The sequence below is a fragment of the Muntiacus reevesi genome, chromosome 14, assembly GCF_963930625.1.
Source record: "Muntiacus reevesi chromosome 14, mMunRee1.1, whole genome shotgun sequence".
Lineage (NCBI taxonomy): Eukaryota > Metazoa > Chordata > Mammalia > Artiodactyla > Cervidae > Muntiacus > Muntiacus reevesi.
Window position 1 is genome coordinate 40,747,645 of NC_089262.1, and position 17,965 is coordinate 40,765,609.

Consider the following 17,965-nt stretch of genomic DNA (forward strand, 5'->3'; position numbering starts at 1 on the left):
TTTTTTTTTAAAAAGAGTGTAGCTAATCTAATATCTGAAAACAAAAAAAAAACCCCCAGATTTTCTACATAAGATGTTTCTGAAACTTCTGTGGCTTAATGTGTTATAAAAATGGGTTGATTTTGAATAGTTAGGTGATCTAGAATAATTGATTGTCATGTTTGAAAAGATAATGCAGCTTTGCTTCCCCCTAAATAGAGATGCTAGACTTCCAGTAAAACTAAATTTGAGTTCTGATTCTGTGTTGTGGGGCTACTGAACTTTAAGTATTTTCAGGTCACTTATTTTGAAAGTGATGTAATTATGATTATGTACAGAAATTAAGTGATGTAACAAATATAGATTGACGTTAACAGAACTCAAGGATATTACTTCTAGTTGAGAAGGTCATTTTTTAAAACTCTGGAGCTATCTTAGTGATGATTACTTTTTAATGATGATTCTTTTCACTTGAGTGACTGTTCCATTTTTACTCTAATTTTTAAATTCTTTTGGAATTTAGTCACAGAAGAAAGGACAACAATCCCAGTTCCTGCAAAGCCGTAACTTAAAATGCATAGCCTTATGTGAAGGTAAGTTGAAAGTTTTATAATCCTCATAGCGTTTATTCTCAATCTTAACAGTATTTAAGAATTTAAGTGTGTTTACAAAATGCTCATAATGGACTAGTGAAAGCTTTGTTTCTTATGACGAAGAGCATAGATGGAAAATACAGCAGAGATCATAAAGGTTAAAGCAAAGAGCAGAACTGGCAAGGTTTCAAACAGTGCTATAATTTATTCTTGGCAGCTATCTCAGAAGAGTAATTATCTCTTTTTGATCAAGTATTGTTCATCTCTATTGTTCATCTATACCCCTTCCTCTTTATGTTGGTTTCTGAATATATAATACCATGAAAACTCTGAAAGATGAACTGAGCACTGAGTAGATAACCCAGGAGGTCTTTCTTGTTCCTACACTGAACTTATTCTTCTTTTCTGAACTTGGGATAGAAAATTGATGGGTGATTTACAATATCATATACTTTCCTTTGTTCTTGCTTTAAAATCTGACTTTGGCTAAAAGTTCATTTTTTCTTCTTCTGTTGGGAGTTTTGGTAACCACTGTTAACTGTCTTTTAGGTTTTTCAACATTTGATAGTTGTAGAGGATGTAAGGTGGCCTTCTCCCTAGTTCCTAAGTCAGGACCTGTTTGCCATCATGAGTACAAAGTGACTTCCTTCCTATTATGCTAAGGGTGTTCCAAACATAAAATTGCTACTTGGCATTTCACTGTTCTTATTTACATTTTTTGATAGTTTAATAAGATGAAACGTTTTTCATATGTTAATTTGTACGTGCATTTTTGCTTTTGGACTTCTAAGAAAAGGGAGATAGTAATTTAGAATAAAATATTCTTTCATTTTATCTTCCCTTTACAGTGATCACCTCACCTGACCTGCACAAACATGGGGAGATATGGGTCGTCCCGAATACTGATCATGTCTGCACAAGATTCTTTTTTGTGTAAGTGTGAAGGCTTAAAATCCTACGTTACTGTCTCCTCCATAAATGAGGTAATAGTGACTACATTATTGTTTGGTCACTTAAGCTGCCAAAATATAACAGATAGTGTCTCACGGACTTCCCTGGTTAGCTCAGACAGTATAACGTCTGCCTACCATGCGGAAGACCCGAGTTCAATCCCTGGGGGGGGAAGATCTACTGGAGAAGGAAATGGCAACCCACTCCAGTACTCTTGCCTGGAAAATCCCATGGACCGAGGAGCGTGGTAGGCTACAGTCCACGGGGTAGCAGAGTCGGACACGACTGAGCGACGTCACGTTCTTTCACTTTCTCATCAGGGCTTCCCTAGAGGCTCAGACAGTAAGGAATCCACCTGCAATGCAGGAGACCTAGATTCGATCTCTGAGTTGCAAAGATCCCCTGGAGGAGGTCATGGCAACCCACCCTAGTATTCTTGCCTGGAGAATCCCCATAGACAGAGGAGCCAGGAGAGCTTACAGTAGATGGGGTTGCAAAGAGCCAGACACGACTGAGCAACTTAGCACAGCACAGCATTTTCTCATCAAGTTAATGTTTTTGTTTTATTTTAATAAGCTGTGAAAAACAGGGATACTTAAAAGCCATTAACTTAGAAGATTTGAAGAAAAACATGGTCTCTTTAACCACTGTGTATGTATGTATTGTGTTGTTGTTTAGCCACTAAGTCATGTCTGACTCTTTTGGGACCCCATGGACTGTCATCTGCCAGGCTTCTCTGTCCATGGCATTTTCCAGACAAGAATACTGGAGTGGGTTGCCATTTCCTACCCCAGGGGATCTTCCCAACCCAGGGATCAAACCCACATCTCCTGCATTGGCAGGCGGGTTCTTTAGCATTAAGCCTCCAGGGAAGGACCATATGTATGTATACATGTGTATGTAAGTGTACATATATATACATACAGATCTTATATGTATCTAGGTAGATATACACATTAGGTTACTTACAAAAGTGTGGTTATTGGGAAATCATAGGTCTAGGACAATAATCTGGATCTAATAGCACCAGAGCTATTATACATCCTCCAGTCTCTAAAGACAAGAAGAGAAAGCAGTTAGGAGGACCTGGCAGGAGAGTCATTTCTAGTTCATCATGATTCCATGAAAGGAGTCATGGCCATCAATTCAGGGATGTAGGCAGTGCAGGAGGCCCTTGTGGGGTGGAGCCAAGCAGAACCTTGATGGCTGCCCTCCTGCCAGCGCCCTGCTGGGACACCCCATTGGCCAAACTCTACCAGAAACCAGAGGGCAAGAGAAATTATTGATCAAGTCCATACAGGTCAGCCTCCTCGGGCAAAAGGCAAGGTAGAGAAGGGTGTCCATGGCTCTGGAGGCTCTCAGGAAAGCATCTGCTTTTTAAGGTTATAATTCAGATGAAGTTGTAGCACAGCACAGGTCTCTTGTGAAAGACAGTCACTGAATATTTTTTTTTCTTTTCTTCTTTCTTGCTCATTTTGTTTCTTATTCATTGTTAGAAGATTGACTTTCTAAAAGATGCATCCAATCCCAAACTTTTTCAGTCAGTGTGAGCTGGAAATTTTGATGGTGTGGTAGCGCCAGAGTCTTTTTCTTAGCCTATCGCTAATTAGTTAATCTATTCCTTTTAGGGTTATATGTGCTAAGTTGCTTCACTCGTGTCCAACTCTTTACCTCCCATTGATTGTAGCCCACCAGGCTCCTCTGTCCATGATCCTCCAGGCAAGACTACTGGAGTGGGTTGCCATTCCCTTCTCCAGGAGATCTTCTCCACCCAGAGATTGAACTGTGTCTCCTGTATTGTCAGGCAGGTTTTTTCCTACTAGCACCGCCTGGGAAGCCCCATTTAGTGTTATGCTAAAATTCAAATTTGTTGAGCTAAATAAACAACTTTAGATATGGAAGTGCTCAGAAGTAGTATTATTTCTTTGCAGTTTTACACAAATTACACCTAAACTAAATCAGTAGGGCACATGTGTGGATAGTGAGTGGAGAGAAGGATTTCTGTATTTCATAAGAAAAAAATGAGGAAAGACCGTCTGAAGACAAGAGAAGAAAATACGTTCAGTATCCTCAGATATTTTCCAAATAATACAGAGGGGGAAAATTCTATTAAGGTAATGGTTTTCATTTCTTTATAAACACAAATGAGATTTCATCCTTCATCCCTCAGGAGGAAGAGACTAATTAAGGAAAATTGATAAGATTCAAAACACATCAGAAGGAAAATCCATTCACTAGTGAATGTACATTCTAATTACAACCATCAGTTTTTTTCTTTATAAAAGATATAATCACTGACTTCTACTAGTGATCTGCCTCCCTAGTGAGTGGTAGCATCTAGAAAAAAAATAAATTGAGGAGAAAAAATGAGTTTTCACAAATATTCCATAATCAGACAGAAACTCAATTTCTGTTCTTATTTTACTTATTTATTTATTTTACACATTATGCGATTTCTAGTTAGGAGCTTTTCCTGATGACTAGGATATAAAGTAGTGAATTATAATAAATTCCATGCTAATCTGATTTCCAGAATGAAGGAGAGAATGAAACAGCTGTGTGATACCCTAATCACATTCTTCCCAAGAGGTAAACAATAGCAGAGAATGAAGGGAAAACAGGGGAAATTTTAGGGATTAGGGCATCAGAAAAAATTTAAAGTACAATTTAAAGGACAATATTAGATAGGGAAAACAGAAGAATAAGAAGTTTGAAAAAAAATTTGTTGGAAAATTCCAAAAATGAATAAACTTAACCAAAAATATATATGCTTCAGGCAAAATGTAGTAATTCAGATTTTAAGAACAGATTCCAGCCAGTTTTGCGTGTCTAGGAATTGATCAAGCTAAAGCTTGATTTCGTTACTGATCTTGAGACTTGTGTGCACAAAGACATTAATGTCAATATGTAGAAATCAGGCAGCTGTTCAGAAGTTGGGCTTAAACAGGGGATGTGAAAACCACATCATGCTCTAGTCATATACAGCAAAAATGTTTATTTCACAGTAAATGGGGATTTTAAAGCTGGAGAGGAAAACTTACTATTGATACTTTCCGTAAATGGGAATAAATAATAAAATCCAAGAGAAGGTAATTGACTGGGTGCATCTAGAGCCATGGACACCCCATGCTACACTACCCCCATCACTGCCATAGTGAAAACTTGTAGAGATGGGAGTGTATCTTCTCCCTCAGCTACAGGGGACCAAGGACACTTTAAGAACTGCCAGGGTTTTGTTATCTTTCTATCTGATGTTACAACCTACATGTTTAATGGTTCCATGGTTCTTTGATTTAGAGCAGGAAGATTTATAAATGAACTGTTACTATATTTTCTTTGTCATATAGATACAAGGTATATATTTTCAAAACATTTCAAGATGTGCAGAAATTTAAGAGCAGTAGGGGCCAAATAAAATAGACCATCTGCAGAAAAGAGATGTGGGGTATTTTCAGGTTCTGGGGTGAAGCCACTATCTGTGCCAAATTTCAGAAATTCCTATCTAAATCTACTTTTTAAGGTCTAGCTCAAATACCACCTCTTTCATGAAGCTCCTAATAAAAATTAACCTCTCTTCCTGGTATTCCTACAGCTCAGTGCAGAGTTTCCATTTAAATTCAGTTTATTCATTGTGTCTGACTCATGAGGCCATGTGTTAACCCTTAAAGGGCAGAACTCCTATTGTTGTTGTTGTTTTTAACTGCCCTGCATGCCCTGAATCAGCTTGCATGGTATATGATACACAGCTGCTTTTCAGTAAATTTTTAATGAACGAAAAGGGAGGGGGGATGCACAAAGAGGAAAATGTTTTGAAATATGTATAGGTTTTATTTTAGGTCAGAGTTTGAAATATATCTTTAAAAGATAGCTATAAGAGAAGCTTATGAAATAAGAACTGTAGAATGGCTATTTTGAGAAATAAGAGATACATTGCACCATGATTTTGCAAAAAAAAATACACAGTGTTTGAATGGGAACATAGCAAGGAGACAGCTTATTTATGAAGTTAGACGACAGGACATTCAGTCATGGCTCAGTGACATAAGCTGTGTGACATCAAACTGATACGATCTGAAAGCTTTGCTTCATCCCCAGTCTGTAATAAATCCAATTTCTCTGTCTCTAACCCAGATCTCTTTCCAAGATTGAAACTGCCACATCACTCCCCTACTTAAAAGTCTTTGATAGCTGCTTGCTGCTTCTAAGATGAAGTCCAGTCTCCTTTACAAAGGGAACCACCTGACTCCTTGATGCTTTGTTCTTTTTTTCAACACCACTGTGTTGAAGGAGGGAGAGATACCCGGCTGCCTGGCCCATCATTTTCCACTGGCCGCTGTTTCACACCTGGGATGTTACGCTGTGCAACCTGACCTGTGTGCTGGGATTTCCGCACTCCATGCTCTTCTTTCCTTTCTTCATTACGCTTGGGCCCTGTCTTTCATTCTTTTCCCTATTGTCTATCTCTTCAATATTGCCTGTCTAATTCCCACTCCTCTTTTAAATCTTAGTGTATATCTTCTCTCCTCCCAGAAACTTCTCTTCATGCCTTTGTGCTGCTCCTTGATGTTACTGTATAATACCCCGGATGTGTTTCTATGATCGGATTGTTCTTTTTTATGTATTGTCTCCTCCATTACTCCCCTGTATGCCTCTTGAGATTGGGGACTACATAGCTCACTAGCATAGTGCTTGGCAGATAAGTAGGAATGAATGAAACGCCAATTTTATAATTGCTTGCTGAATATTTCCCTCCCCTCCAAAGTCGACTAATACCTTAAAATCATTATGTACAAAGTGGAGCCTATTATTGCTAAATCCCGTAGCTGCTTTCACAGCTTCCTCCATCTCTGCAATCACTTTGTACATCAAGGAGACTTGGAACCTGAGCTGTAGCTTTCAGTTGTTTTTCCTTGCTTGCTAGTCATCAGTTCCCAAGTACATCTTTTCACAATTTTCTTCTGTAAACACATTTGTTTCCATGTGTATCGTCAACTCCTTGCAGTACACCAGAAGATTGCTAGTTATTTTCCATGCTTCTGCTTTCTTCATTGCTCCTAACCTGTTTTTTATACTGCCAGATGTTAAAAAACATTGCCATTATTACACTAGTGGTACCTATTCAGTGTACAGAAAGTGAAATCAAAAGCAAGTTGAAAGAGAGACAGTCACCCATCATATTCCTCCCTTAGAGGTAACAACGGTTAATAATTTCATACTATTTATACCACATTATTTTTCCAAGAGGAGAGTTTGATTATTCCTTGCTCATGAAGGCTAAGAGTTATTTTTTAAAAACAATGGCATTCTGCAACATGGTACCCATCTGACTTGACTTCAACTATCCATATAAACCACTCATTGAATAAAATTATTTTCCAAGCCGTTCCTTGAAAACACTTGGAATTGTTTTTCCCATTTACTGTGCCTTTGCTCAGTCAGTACCAGTGCTTGGCCTTCTCACCAGTTCAGCCTTTAGTCAGTCTTTCCAGGCTTAACTACATGGTCTTTTCCATGGGGCCTTTTCCGGCGTCCCAGGCAGACAGGATATCTGTCTTTACTGTGAGCTCTGCTTGCCCTTTCTTTGTTCACCCAGGCTGCCTTGTCCTCAAGTTAATCGTATAACTCTATTATCTCCCCTAGTAAAATGCAAATTCTGTCTGTGTTTGGGAATCTCATGTCTTGTGCAGAAACACTTAATACATATGGAATGAAAGCAATGACAAAAGACTGAATGTTCTAACTTAATCAAGAGATTTCTACATGGGCTGTGAAGTAGACAGTGCACCTAGAGCGTCAGATTTCTCACGGGAACTTTGGAGACGTGCTGAATGTCATTCAGTTCACAGTGAATTTCTCCTCTCTGCAGCTAATGAAAAGCAGTACTACTATTTTTGGGTTCCATATTTAGGAAATCAGGAAACACATGTATGTGTACCAATCTTAAAACTGTCCCAAAGCTACTATGGGCTTCCCAGGTGGCGCTAGTGGTAAAGAATCCTGCCAATGCAGCGAGAGACCCAGATTTGATCTCTGGGTCAGGAAGATCCCCTGGAGAAGGGAATGGCAACCCACTCCAGTGTTCTTGCCTGGAGAATCCCATGGACAGAGGAGCCTGGCGGGCTACAGTCCACGGGGTCGCCAAGAGTTGCCCACACTGGAGCGACCAACACTTTCACACTTTTTATACTAATAGCATAAGCAATTTTTGTCTTCTTGCAGATAATTTCATATTTCCTTCTTCAGAAACCCCCACGCAAGTGTATCACTTCCCTGTTAATATCATTCTTGCTCTATTTCTCTTTAAAATTCTGTTGCTTTCTAGACGTAAGTAAACGTCAGTGCTATGTTAACAACTTAGTGTTTGTCTACAGTACTAATAACTGCAGAGTAGTCTGTATGCTCTATTACAGTAAATGCTCTAATGCCACTAGTAATACATGTATCTAACCCTGCTGGTTGACTAATTCAAATGGTAGTTGGCTTTTCCTTTATTGTTATATATGCTTCATAGTTTCACACCCAAATGCCTTTGATCAGTTTTATCCTTCAGCCCTCAACTGTTGTACTTCCTTGAGGGCTTCACAGACAATGGAAAAATAAGCATTTTTCTTGATACTTTCAGCTCAGTCTCTCATTCTTGCTCTCTGTTCTTTTCTCCCCTATGCTCTTTCTCTAAATTATTATAGTTTATTTAAAGAATGTGAGTCTCACCTCCTCTCCAAAACGTCAAAGGCTTTTTGAGTGTCAGTGAATGTGTATTTGGGTATAGAAAACCCAAATGGAAAATAGAGTGAGGGGAGAGTGATGGGGCATGACTGGAGAGGAAGTGTATGTTTGGATTATGAAGGACCCTAGTGTGAATGCCAGTGACGCTGGATTTTTGTCTTACAAGTGAAGCGAAGCCATTTGCATCACTCTAGCAGGGCAGAGAATAGTCTTGCAGGAGGGGTGGTGGGGATAAGTGTAGAGCTAGAAAGACTAGTTATAATGTTTAGTACAATAGTCTAGATCAGCGTTGCTTACTACAAAAAGAAATGTACTTGACATTGTGACCAGGGATAGACTTTGATTGGTACTTACTGCCCGTCTCTATTCTAATTTCATTGAAAAATGCTAGCCTGCACAACCTAAGTTAATTTCAGAGCCTGCTAACTATATACAACCTGCAACTTGATCATTTAGATGAATAATGTGTGTGTGTGTGCACTTAGTCATGTCCTACTCCTTGGCCCCATGGACTGTAGCCCGCCAGGCTCCTCTGTCCATGGAACTCACCAGGCCCAGAATACTGGAGTGGGTTGCCATTTCCTACCCCGGGGGATCTTCCCAACCCAGGGATCAAACACAAGTCTCTTGCATCTCCTGCATTGGCAATCGAATTCTTTACCACTAGATTTGTTTACCAATGAAGGCCCAAACGAAGTTGATGGCATCAGATTGAGAGAAGTTGCAAGTGAGAATAAGTAGGAAACTGGAAGTGAGATAGCTGGATGACCTACTGGGTTTGGGCACATGGAATAACCATAAATAACCAAGAATAACTGGTTTTCCCACTATTCCTGATAGATGATAGTACCTTCAAGTTTAAAGATTGACAGAATAAAAAAGAGCAGTCAGTTTTGAATTAAGAAATTAAATTCAGTTTTAAATACACCACCTCTGTGATTTCTGTAGGACGTGTATAGTCAGGGCAAGATGTAAGGATTGGAGATACAAGTTTAGGAATCAGCAAGTGGCTGATAGTAACAACAGTGGGGGAGACTAAAGTGAATTTGCATATCATGAAAAGAAAGAACACTGAGGAGTGAATTGTGAATAAAACCAGCATTGAAATGGGAGGTTAGGGGGAAAAAAATGCAGTGAAGGAAACTGAGAAATAATATTCAAAGGGCCAACTAAGGAGGGAAGAGATGATACAGCTTCATGAAAAGAGCCATCGACTGTATCCCATGCTGCAGACATAGTGGATATAGTTTTCTGGTTGCTGTGGGCAACCGTTGTCAGCATTTTTCAGGATAGTAGTAGGACCTGAAGAATAATTGCAGTGGGTTAAGGAGAAAATGGAAATTATGATGTATTACAGACAAATTTTCATCAAGATCCACTTTAAATTGAAAAGAAGAGAGATGTAGGCTGAGATATCTATTAAGATGAGAGTATTTTACTCAACATTGTGTCCAAAGCACAGAGGACACAGCAGGTTTGTTGACTATACCCAAAGTGCCATAGAGATAGGACAGACATAATCTCCTCTGAGGAAATTTAGGCTGGAGTTACACAGTGGACTGGTGCCTGAAATTGGAAAGTCATCAAGAACAAAACAATTCTAGGACCTGCCATTCTTCCCACTTCTCTCAAAGCACTATGGTTTTCTTTGTGTCTGCTCTATACTCTTTTTGTCAATCTCTTTTAAAAGTTTTCCATAATCCATATCCTAGAGGAGCTAGCTCAGTTGGTTTGGAAAAACATCATTATCTCCTTTGGGCCAAGCCTGCAAGCCAGGTTGCTTCCCCAGCCTTGCTCAGAATTATGGATGGCTCAACCTACTTTTGATCCAGTGAGTAGCCAGAATTTATACAAAAGCAAGGCTAACATATTTGACTTGTCCAATAAAATATATTTCTACACATTTTGCTACAAAACACCTGATTGGATCTGGATAATTCTAAAGTGTTTTGCTTTACACATTCTCTAGTTTGTAACAGGGGCTTCTCAGGTTACACTACTGGTAAAGAACCCACCTGCCAATGCAGGAGACATAGAGTTGCAGGTTGAAGCACTGGGTCAGGAAAATCCCCTGGAGGAAGGCATGGCAACCCACTCCAGTATTCTTGCCTGGAGAATCTCTTGGACGGGGAGCCCAGTGGGCTATGATCCATAGTGTCATAAAGAGTCGGACATGACTGAAAATTGTTCGATCTCATGAGAAAATATTTACAACTGGGCTTTGTACCACATATCCTATTCTTTTTTCACAATAATGTTTCACCACTGAATGCCTTATGTACACATATGTGTATGTATGTGTTTGCACAGTAAGAGTTAACCAAATAGGCAACTTGGGGCCATTTCTTAGGAGTTTAAAAAAGAAAGTGTTAATCACTCAGTTGTGTCTGACTCTTCGCAACCCCATGGACTGTAGCCCACCAGGCTCCTCTGTCCACAGGATTCTCCAGGCAAGAATACTGGAGTGCATAGACATTTCCTACAGGGGATCTTCCGAACCCAGAGGTCAAACCTGGGTCTCCTGCATTAAAGGCAGATTCTTTACCATCTAAGCTACCAAGGAAGACCCCTTAGGAGTTTAAGCTTGATACAAATGCAGTTATCACTAGGTTTTTTAGCAGTTGGTTATATAAAGACCTAACTTCTCATTGTAATATGTTATTTATTTTGCTTTTCTGTATTGTACCATTTCAGGAGAATTTTAAGTATGGTGAGAAAAAGACAATGGCACACATTAATATCTGAGACACTGTGCTTACACCCCTGGTTATCTATTTTGAAGTAATTACCGCTTCTCTAAAGCTTCTGTCTTGAAGTCATTTTTATGAAATAAAATTAATTCATTACTTATTCTACTCTGAATATTATCATGGAAGTTTAAAAATTCATTCTTGGGAAATTCTTATTGCCCAAGTAAGTTTATTTGAGGAAATGAATTATCATCTAAAATGTAATTATTTCTTTCTAAAGGACTTAGTAATCGCTGTCTTTTAATGTTGTATTTTCACTTCTGTTTCTTAGCTAAACTTAGCAGGCTTGCTTTCTTATGTGTAGTACCAGCATAAATAAGAATAGGGTTTTAGTTGGACTAAATACAGTAACCAGTGATAAGAAAAATAAAATACAGCACCGATTACAACAGAATAGTAATTAAAAGGCAAGAATCCTGCAGGAGCAATGGTGGAAGGTGAGGTGATTTTTCTGTGTTACTGATCAGAAAATAAAGAAATAATTGACAGGAGTGGAGCAAAGAAGTCAAGAAACCAAGGAACATAAAACTGAAGTCAGTATGTTCTTTCTCAGCAGGCTTCATATAACAACTGCTGTGGGAAATGTTTGCAGGGCCAAAGACACTGGGGTGCTCCCTGCTTTATGGGGGGTTAAAATTTTAAATGAAGGGGCAAATCAGAGCATGATGAGAAATAATCCTGTGTTTAGTCATGTGACCTTGTCTGCATTTAGTAATGTGATCATGTTATTAAATATAACTGAGAATTGTCTTTCTCTTGATTCCTTTGGACTGTACTTTAGGTATCAGATAGCATTTCTAAGCTGTCTTAAATGCCCTGAAAATGTTTTTGAATGTTTCATCTTTTTGAATGTTCTTGTTTTTGTGTTTTAGCTATGAAGATGGCCAAGTGGGAGACGCAAATATTAACACCCAAGAAGGAGGCATTCACAAAGAGATCCTACGAGTAATTGGTAATCAAACTGCTACTGGTTAAAGGACCACCATTTAATTAACATGATTTGAAAGCCTTCCTCGGGTTCAAAGCTGGATTTTGAACTGAAGAAGATGATAAAATAATTTATTGTTATTATAAACAAAATTAACCCTTTGAATACTGATTTTTTTCTTAGTATTTCTAAGTATATCATTAAATACCTAAAATGGTATATAATTTACCAATTGTAGGGTTATGGAATCTAGTAATAAAATTACAACAGCACTTAAACTGAAGTTTGGGTTCCTCACACAATAAACAGATTGAAAAAACAGTTTTGTGCTGATATTTTTATATTAAACTCTCTAATTGGAAATTTAATATTATATACCGACATCTTAGGGTACCAAAAGAGAATTGAAAGCATTTTATAATGGCGTTTAAATCTATAAGAGACTTTGCAATAAGTATAATGTTTGCACATTCTGATGTGCTATATAATTAGCAGTATGAAAGTTCGAATGTTTTGGGGAGGGATGTTTCCTAATCTGTTATTTTTCCTTATATAAAAGCAATTAGGTCTTTAGATGCAGCGCTTTGCCTAAAAGTATGTAATATACATATCTATAGATTCATGCATCAAATGTCTGATTGTGCATATATGTGTATATGTACACATATATGTATTTTAACAACAAAGATGGCATAGCTCCATAGTTCTGTTCTCATTCGATGGAAAGAAAATAATATTCAGTAAGAAAATGATGTTCTCTCTGGACATAAAGCAAGATATGAGCCAAATTCATCACCATTCATTCACTGAAAATATTTGCAAACAAATTTTCTATTTGTTTAAAGAATTTTCCCTTCAGTTAAACTCCTTATAATGTTATAATGTTGTAATCTGGGGTATGTAGACACCCCTGGTGGACTAAATCTATTCGAATGATCATATGTTTAAAAGAAAGACCTTGAATTTAAACAAACAGTATATATATATTTTTATTTCCTACAATGGAATATTTTTTACATTTATTTATACCACACCAGCCTTTTTGTATTTTTTCATTTAAGACCTGTGCTTAGTTTGTTTTTCATATTGAGAAAGAAGACAAACTTTGAAATTTCTTTTATATTAAAAGAATATGAATACGTTTACAGAGAACAATAACACCAGCTCTCAGCATTCTCTTTTTGAGTCATGTGCTCATCAAAATCATTTCTGTTTCTTTAGATTCTAAGTTCTTATTCATTACAAGTTTTAATTGACTGTGTATTTTCCTGCATGATGTTTCTGGAATAAGGCCATTCATGAGAGCAGTTTAATTAGCAAGTCTGCCACTCTATTCAAATCCTGAATCAAGGCTCATATCTGACTATTTAAAAAGAAAAAAATTTTAAATGTACACTAATTTGTTAGTGTAATATTATAAATTCTGTGCTTATTTCCTTTGGTATAAAAGGTGAGAACAAAGGTCATCCACATTGTTAAGGGTTGCCATCTAGGAAGCATTTCTTAATCATTTGTTTTCTTATATTGTAAATAATTGATATGCCACTTATTTCTGCAAAAATAGACTTGAAGTGGTTGGGATATTCATCATTGTGATAGGATCCACTTAAAATATTGATCTATTTTGACTTGTGCCTCTGAACTCAAGGCCAGACTGAAGGATAATATTGGTATGGCAGGGCAAAGATACAGTATCTTATTCAGTCTTCTGTGATCGGATATTTGACGACTTTACATGGGACAAGAGGACTACTTGCTTCTTTGTGCCATGACTCCCATAGTCTCCCAAGTCCCTTTATGGTGTTTTAAAAAGTAACAGAAGTAACAAAATTACTTTTTCAAAATAATTTTGTGGGACATTCATATATATGACATAAATATAAGGCTGTAATAGCAGGATTTGGAAATTGAAATCCTGAAACCGCCTATGTTTGGCCACGAGGACCACTGAGGCACCTCCAAAAACTCTCTGTCGTACCTCCAAGCATAATTTAAAAACCACCAATCCAGTAAGGGTTTATTTAACAGTTGAGCGATCAGTAAGGAGTATAGTGTTAGAAGCTGAACTGGAAAGGGAGCTTGGAGGACTCAAGGGAGACTATTTAAAGAAGATAAAACTTCATAATACAAACTTCTGCTACCAACTTAAGCATGAAAGTAGATTCAGCTAACAGAGCAAGGGAAGTAATTGATAGCTTTAATGCCCACTAAATTATTACAGATAATAGACATCTTTTGTGATAATGTCTTCTAATGATAATCAATTGAATGCTTTTGCAAGGCAGACTGACAGATTTTAGTTTTTTTTTTTTTTTTGAAAAATTGCCAGAGCCTTTTTAAGCCAGTATTCTAAAATCCAGTCTTTCAGTTGGACTTTTGATGTTGGGAATACTATAGTATACTAATGCTTATCTTTATTTCTACAGAATCCAATTTCAATACCCATTAGTAGATGAATATCGTGCTTTCAAAATCGAAGCAGGTCCTTTAAATTTAGAAGTTTCAACATTATTATCATGCCTTGATTCAGTCACTTCTTTTAAGATATTATCTTTTGACTTATTTGATGATTCCAAACATGTGATATTGTGTTGTTCTTCTATAATCATTTGAAGTCTGTTCACTGATGCTTTGTAATAGTTACATTATTGATATAGCCATTACTGCTTAATATTAACTCATTGAGCAAAAGCAATCATTTATTTTCATTCTTAAAGTAGGAGAAGAAGAGCCTTAATTTATCAGTTCTACTTTTTTCCTGCATTACTGATTTTGTAAACATTTCACTATGAATAATTTGTCCTCTGTCATTGTCCACTGTATTTAAGAAAAGAGAGGAAAGTGATCAAACATTCGAGAAGAGAAAAACAGTAATAATATACTTATAGCCTAGTGCTATAAAATACATTATGGTGAGGTATTTTGATGCCTTAAATTGTATTCTGTTACAATTATTTTTATTTTGTTGCTCAACAAATTTCAGTCAAATATTGGATTTGAAGGTGGTTTTTCAATTTAAAATTTAAATGTAAGAGTGTCACCTCCTTAAATTCATTCTCAAATACTATGTGATACAAGAAACTTAGGCAAGCTATTTTAATGCTATAATATTTCTCATTGAAAAATTTAAGAGTTTAGAAAAGAAATCTCTCAATTATTCTCCCCTTAGCTAAAAGAAAGGAAACTTTTAATATATAAGTCTATGAATCTTTATTATCACTGAAAGAATTTTAGCAGTACTTTATACTGTACTGCCTTTATACTGTAATACCTTAATTTGCCTTAGGGCATGGGGTTTTAGAAAATTCTAAGGAAGACTTCATCATCCTTGTTAAAGTTGGATGACTTCATCAGATAGTGATTTAGTATGTCATGAAGGGACATTCAACCTTGGACTGTCTGCCATCTAAATATATGGATTTCATGGTGGCACTTGAAGCACATTTAAAAAATATTATGATATTCTATTGTCCTGCTGAATTCTTCATTATAATACTACCTCAAGACAAATGATAGAATGTCTGTTAAAATAAATTGGGTTTCCAGTATGAGGATCAAATAGAATTTTACAAATAGAAGTGATCAAATAATTAAACAGTCAAGACCATGCTGGATCTTTGTTGTCAATTACCTCTTGACAGTAGGGTAATATGGATATTTCAGTCACCAGTGATGAATAACATAGTTATCACCCAAAGAGTTATCTGAAGGGGTTTCAATCTGCAAAATTTGAAGATAATTAGTTCCCTTTAAGACTGGTTTTCTACATGGTCAATTTTATGTCCATTCACCTGAAGCTGCAAAAAAATTGCCCACTCTTAACAGTTAAAGGATTAAAATACCCAACTGCTATACCAGAATGGCAGACTGAATATTCAAGTATTCTAGCATTGAATGCCTGCTAAATTTTTGTCAGATTATAAATTTGATGTATATTATTACCCAGTAAATTTTTCTTGGGAATTTTGTATACACTCTGATATATTAGGATAAGTTTTTGTAGTTCAAAGGAATTTCAAATAGTTTTTAGACAAAACATATCCATGAGTGTGAAAAAGCTGTGTTGAAGAATAGATTACATTACACATTTACCAGCAAGTCAGTAAAAAAAATAGTGCTTATTTACATAGTCAACATAATTTAATGTCCTGAAAATAATTTCTTCAATTGCCCAATATTTAATGTATCATTTGAGATTTTAAAAAATACAGCCACTCCTTTATGTAAACATTAAGACATGCCTATGTTTCTTTAACTCTACAGCCTTCTTTACAATAAATTTATTGACTTTTGTGCACAAAATAGTATTGCAACCTGCTATTTAGCCTTTGGTGCCTTAGAGTTACTATAAATATTTAACAATATGTACATAATGTAAATACTGCCAAAAGATCACTAAGGCCAAATATTTTCTCTATTCACTTTTTACTGCACTTGCTTTCTATTGCTACTTAAGCCTCTTTTATCCAGCTTTGTAATAGTTCTAACATTGTAGCCAATGTAAATGTTTACTTTCAATAAATCTGAATTTGTTCAACAAGTATGGTATATGTGGGCACTATTTTGAAAACTCGGTTAGGCCTTAGATATTCCTCATGATGAATCTTGCTTCTGGGGACTAGATATTTGAAGTTCTCAACAAACTCTAAAAATGATGCTGCCCTTTTTACTTAAAAATACTTTAAAAATAAGAGCGCATAAAAGAACACTCTTCTTGCCAATATTCCCCAACTATTAATAGTTGCGGTAGATTTATTTGGTCATGTGAATACCATTTTAATTTCAAGTTCCATCAAGAAATACAGAATTCAAACAAAATATTTTTGTACATTTTATATATATATATATACGTATATATATATATATATGCTCTATTTATAAACCCACTGGCATGGTATCAACTGGAGCATCTCAAATGAACTGTCCCAACTTCTCTAAGCATTCTGACTTGATTAGTAATTGGAAGTTGATTGTTAAAGCACCGCTTTTTATAAAATGCATTTCATTAACTGAATAAGATATTAGTCCATTAATAAATACTGTTCTCTAAACACTTTAGTAGTAAATATTTGTGAAGAGCTAAGTTTATATTTTCATAATAAATATTTTACTTATGTTACCTTTATAGCTGTGAAACCACAGATAACAGATTTCTGTTTTTTAGGGTTGATTTCAGTAACTCTAGAAATATTTGTTAAGAGTTTTAGTATGTATCTTGATCGTCAGTATAAGGTATAGAGAGTATTAGATTTTGTGTTGACCTCATAAAGCTTTCAATCTATTTGAAAAATGAAAACATATACTTTTGGAAATAATTCATGTATAGCCCAAGTCAATGATACTGAATGGGAAAGACCAACAGTACAGGCAACAACGGAGGAGATGGCTTGGGAGATCTGTGGGCATTAGGACAATTAATAGTCTGTCCCCTATCTGAGGACAAAGTCTTTAAAACAGAGATAGAAGAAAAGCTGGTATAAAACAGAACGAAGGCTTACAGATGAAAGATTTGAGTGAAGCTACACAAGCTCCTGAATACTTTTATATTTGTTGAAATAAAAACTGCAATCCAAATGGCATTTTTATCCTTTAATCCTTTGTTAATAGGACACTTAATCCTTAAATTAGTGTTGATGAGTAGTATACTACTAATTTCCCTTTACTTATTCACCACTTTTTCATAATCTTTCCACAACAAAGTTACAATGATTTGCTTGTATATCTGCTTTTGCTTTGTTGTAGATAATATGTATATTAAAAAGCACTTAACTGCTTTTGAGTGTTTAGTTTTGGATTGCTCAACCAAATTTTTAATGATTATCTTTTTGACTTCATGGCTCAGTCTTACTGACTGCTGAAGCTGTCATTCCCTCTGACAGAGAATGACATTTCTCCTCATAGGAATATAGCTGGCAAGAGTGTTGTTCTGCATTCCAAGTTAACTAAGTAAAAGTTATACAGGCCACTTTTTTTGAAAGCCAGTGTTGAGAATTCGCTGAATAGTTGGCCTCTATCTCTGTTCCCAACTTCCAGGCCCC

The 17,965-nt window shown here is 36.3% G+C and overlaps 1 protein-coding gene across 2 annotated transcripts in view; it reads left to right on the forward strand.

Annotated features, from left to right (window-relative positions):
* PARP8 (poly(ADP-ribose) polymerase family member 8) overlaps window positions 1–16,467 on the forward strand; it is a 192,743-nt gene extending 176,276 nt beyond the window's left edge. For both annotated transcript variants that reach the window (XM_065905180.1, XM_065905179.1), the window contains exons 25-27: window positions 503–572; window positions 1,421–1,505; window positions 11,872–16,467. In XM_065905180.1, the coding sequence (XP_065761252.1) occupies window positions 503–572; window positions 1,421–1,505; window positions 11,872–11,974 (258 nt within the window). In that variant the 3' untranslated portion in view covers window positions 11,975–16,467. The remainder of the gene's footprint in view (window positions 1–502; window positions 573–1,420; window positions 1,506–11,871) is intronic.
* The last annotated feature ends 1,498 nt before the right edge of the window (window positions 16,468–17,965 follow it).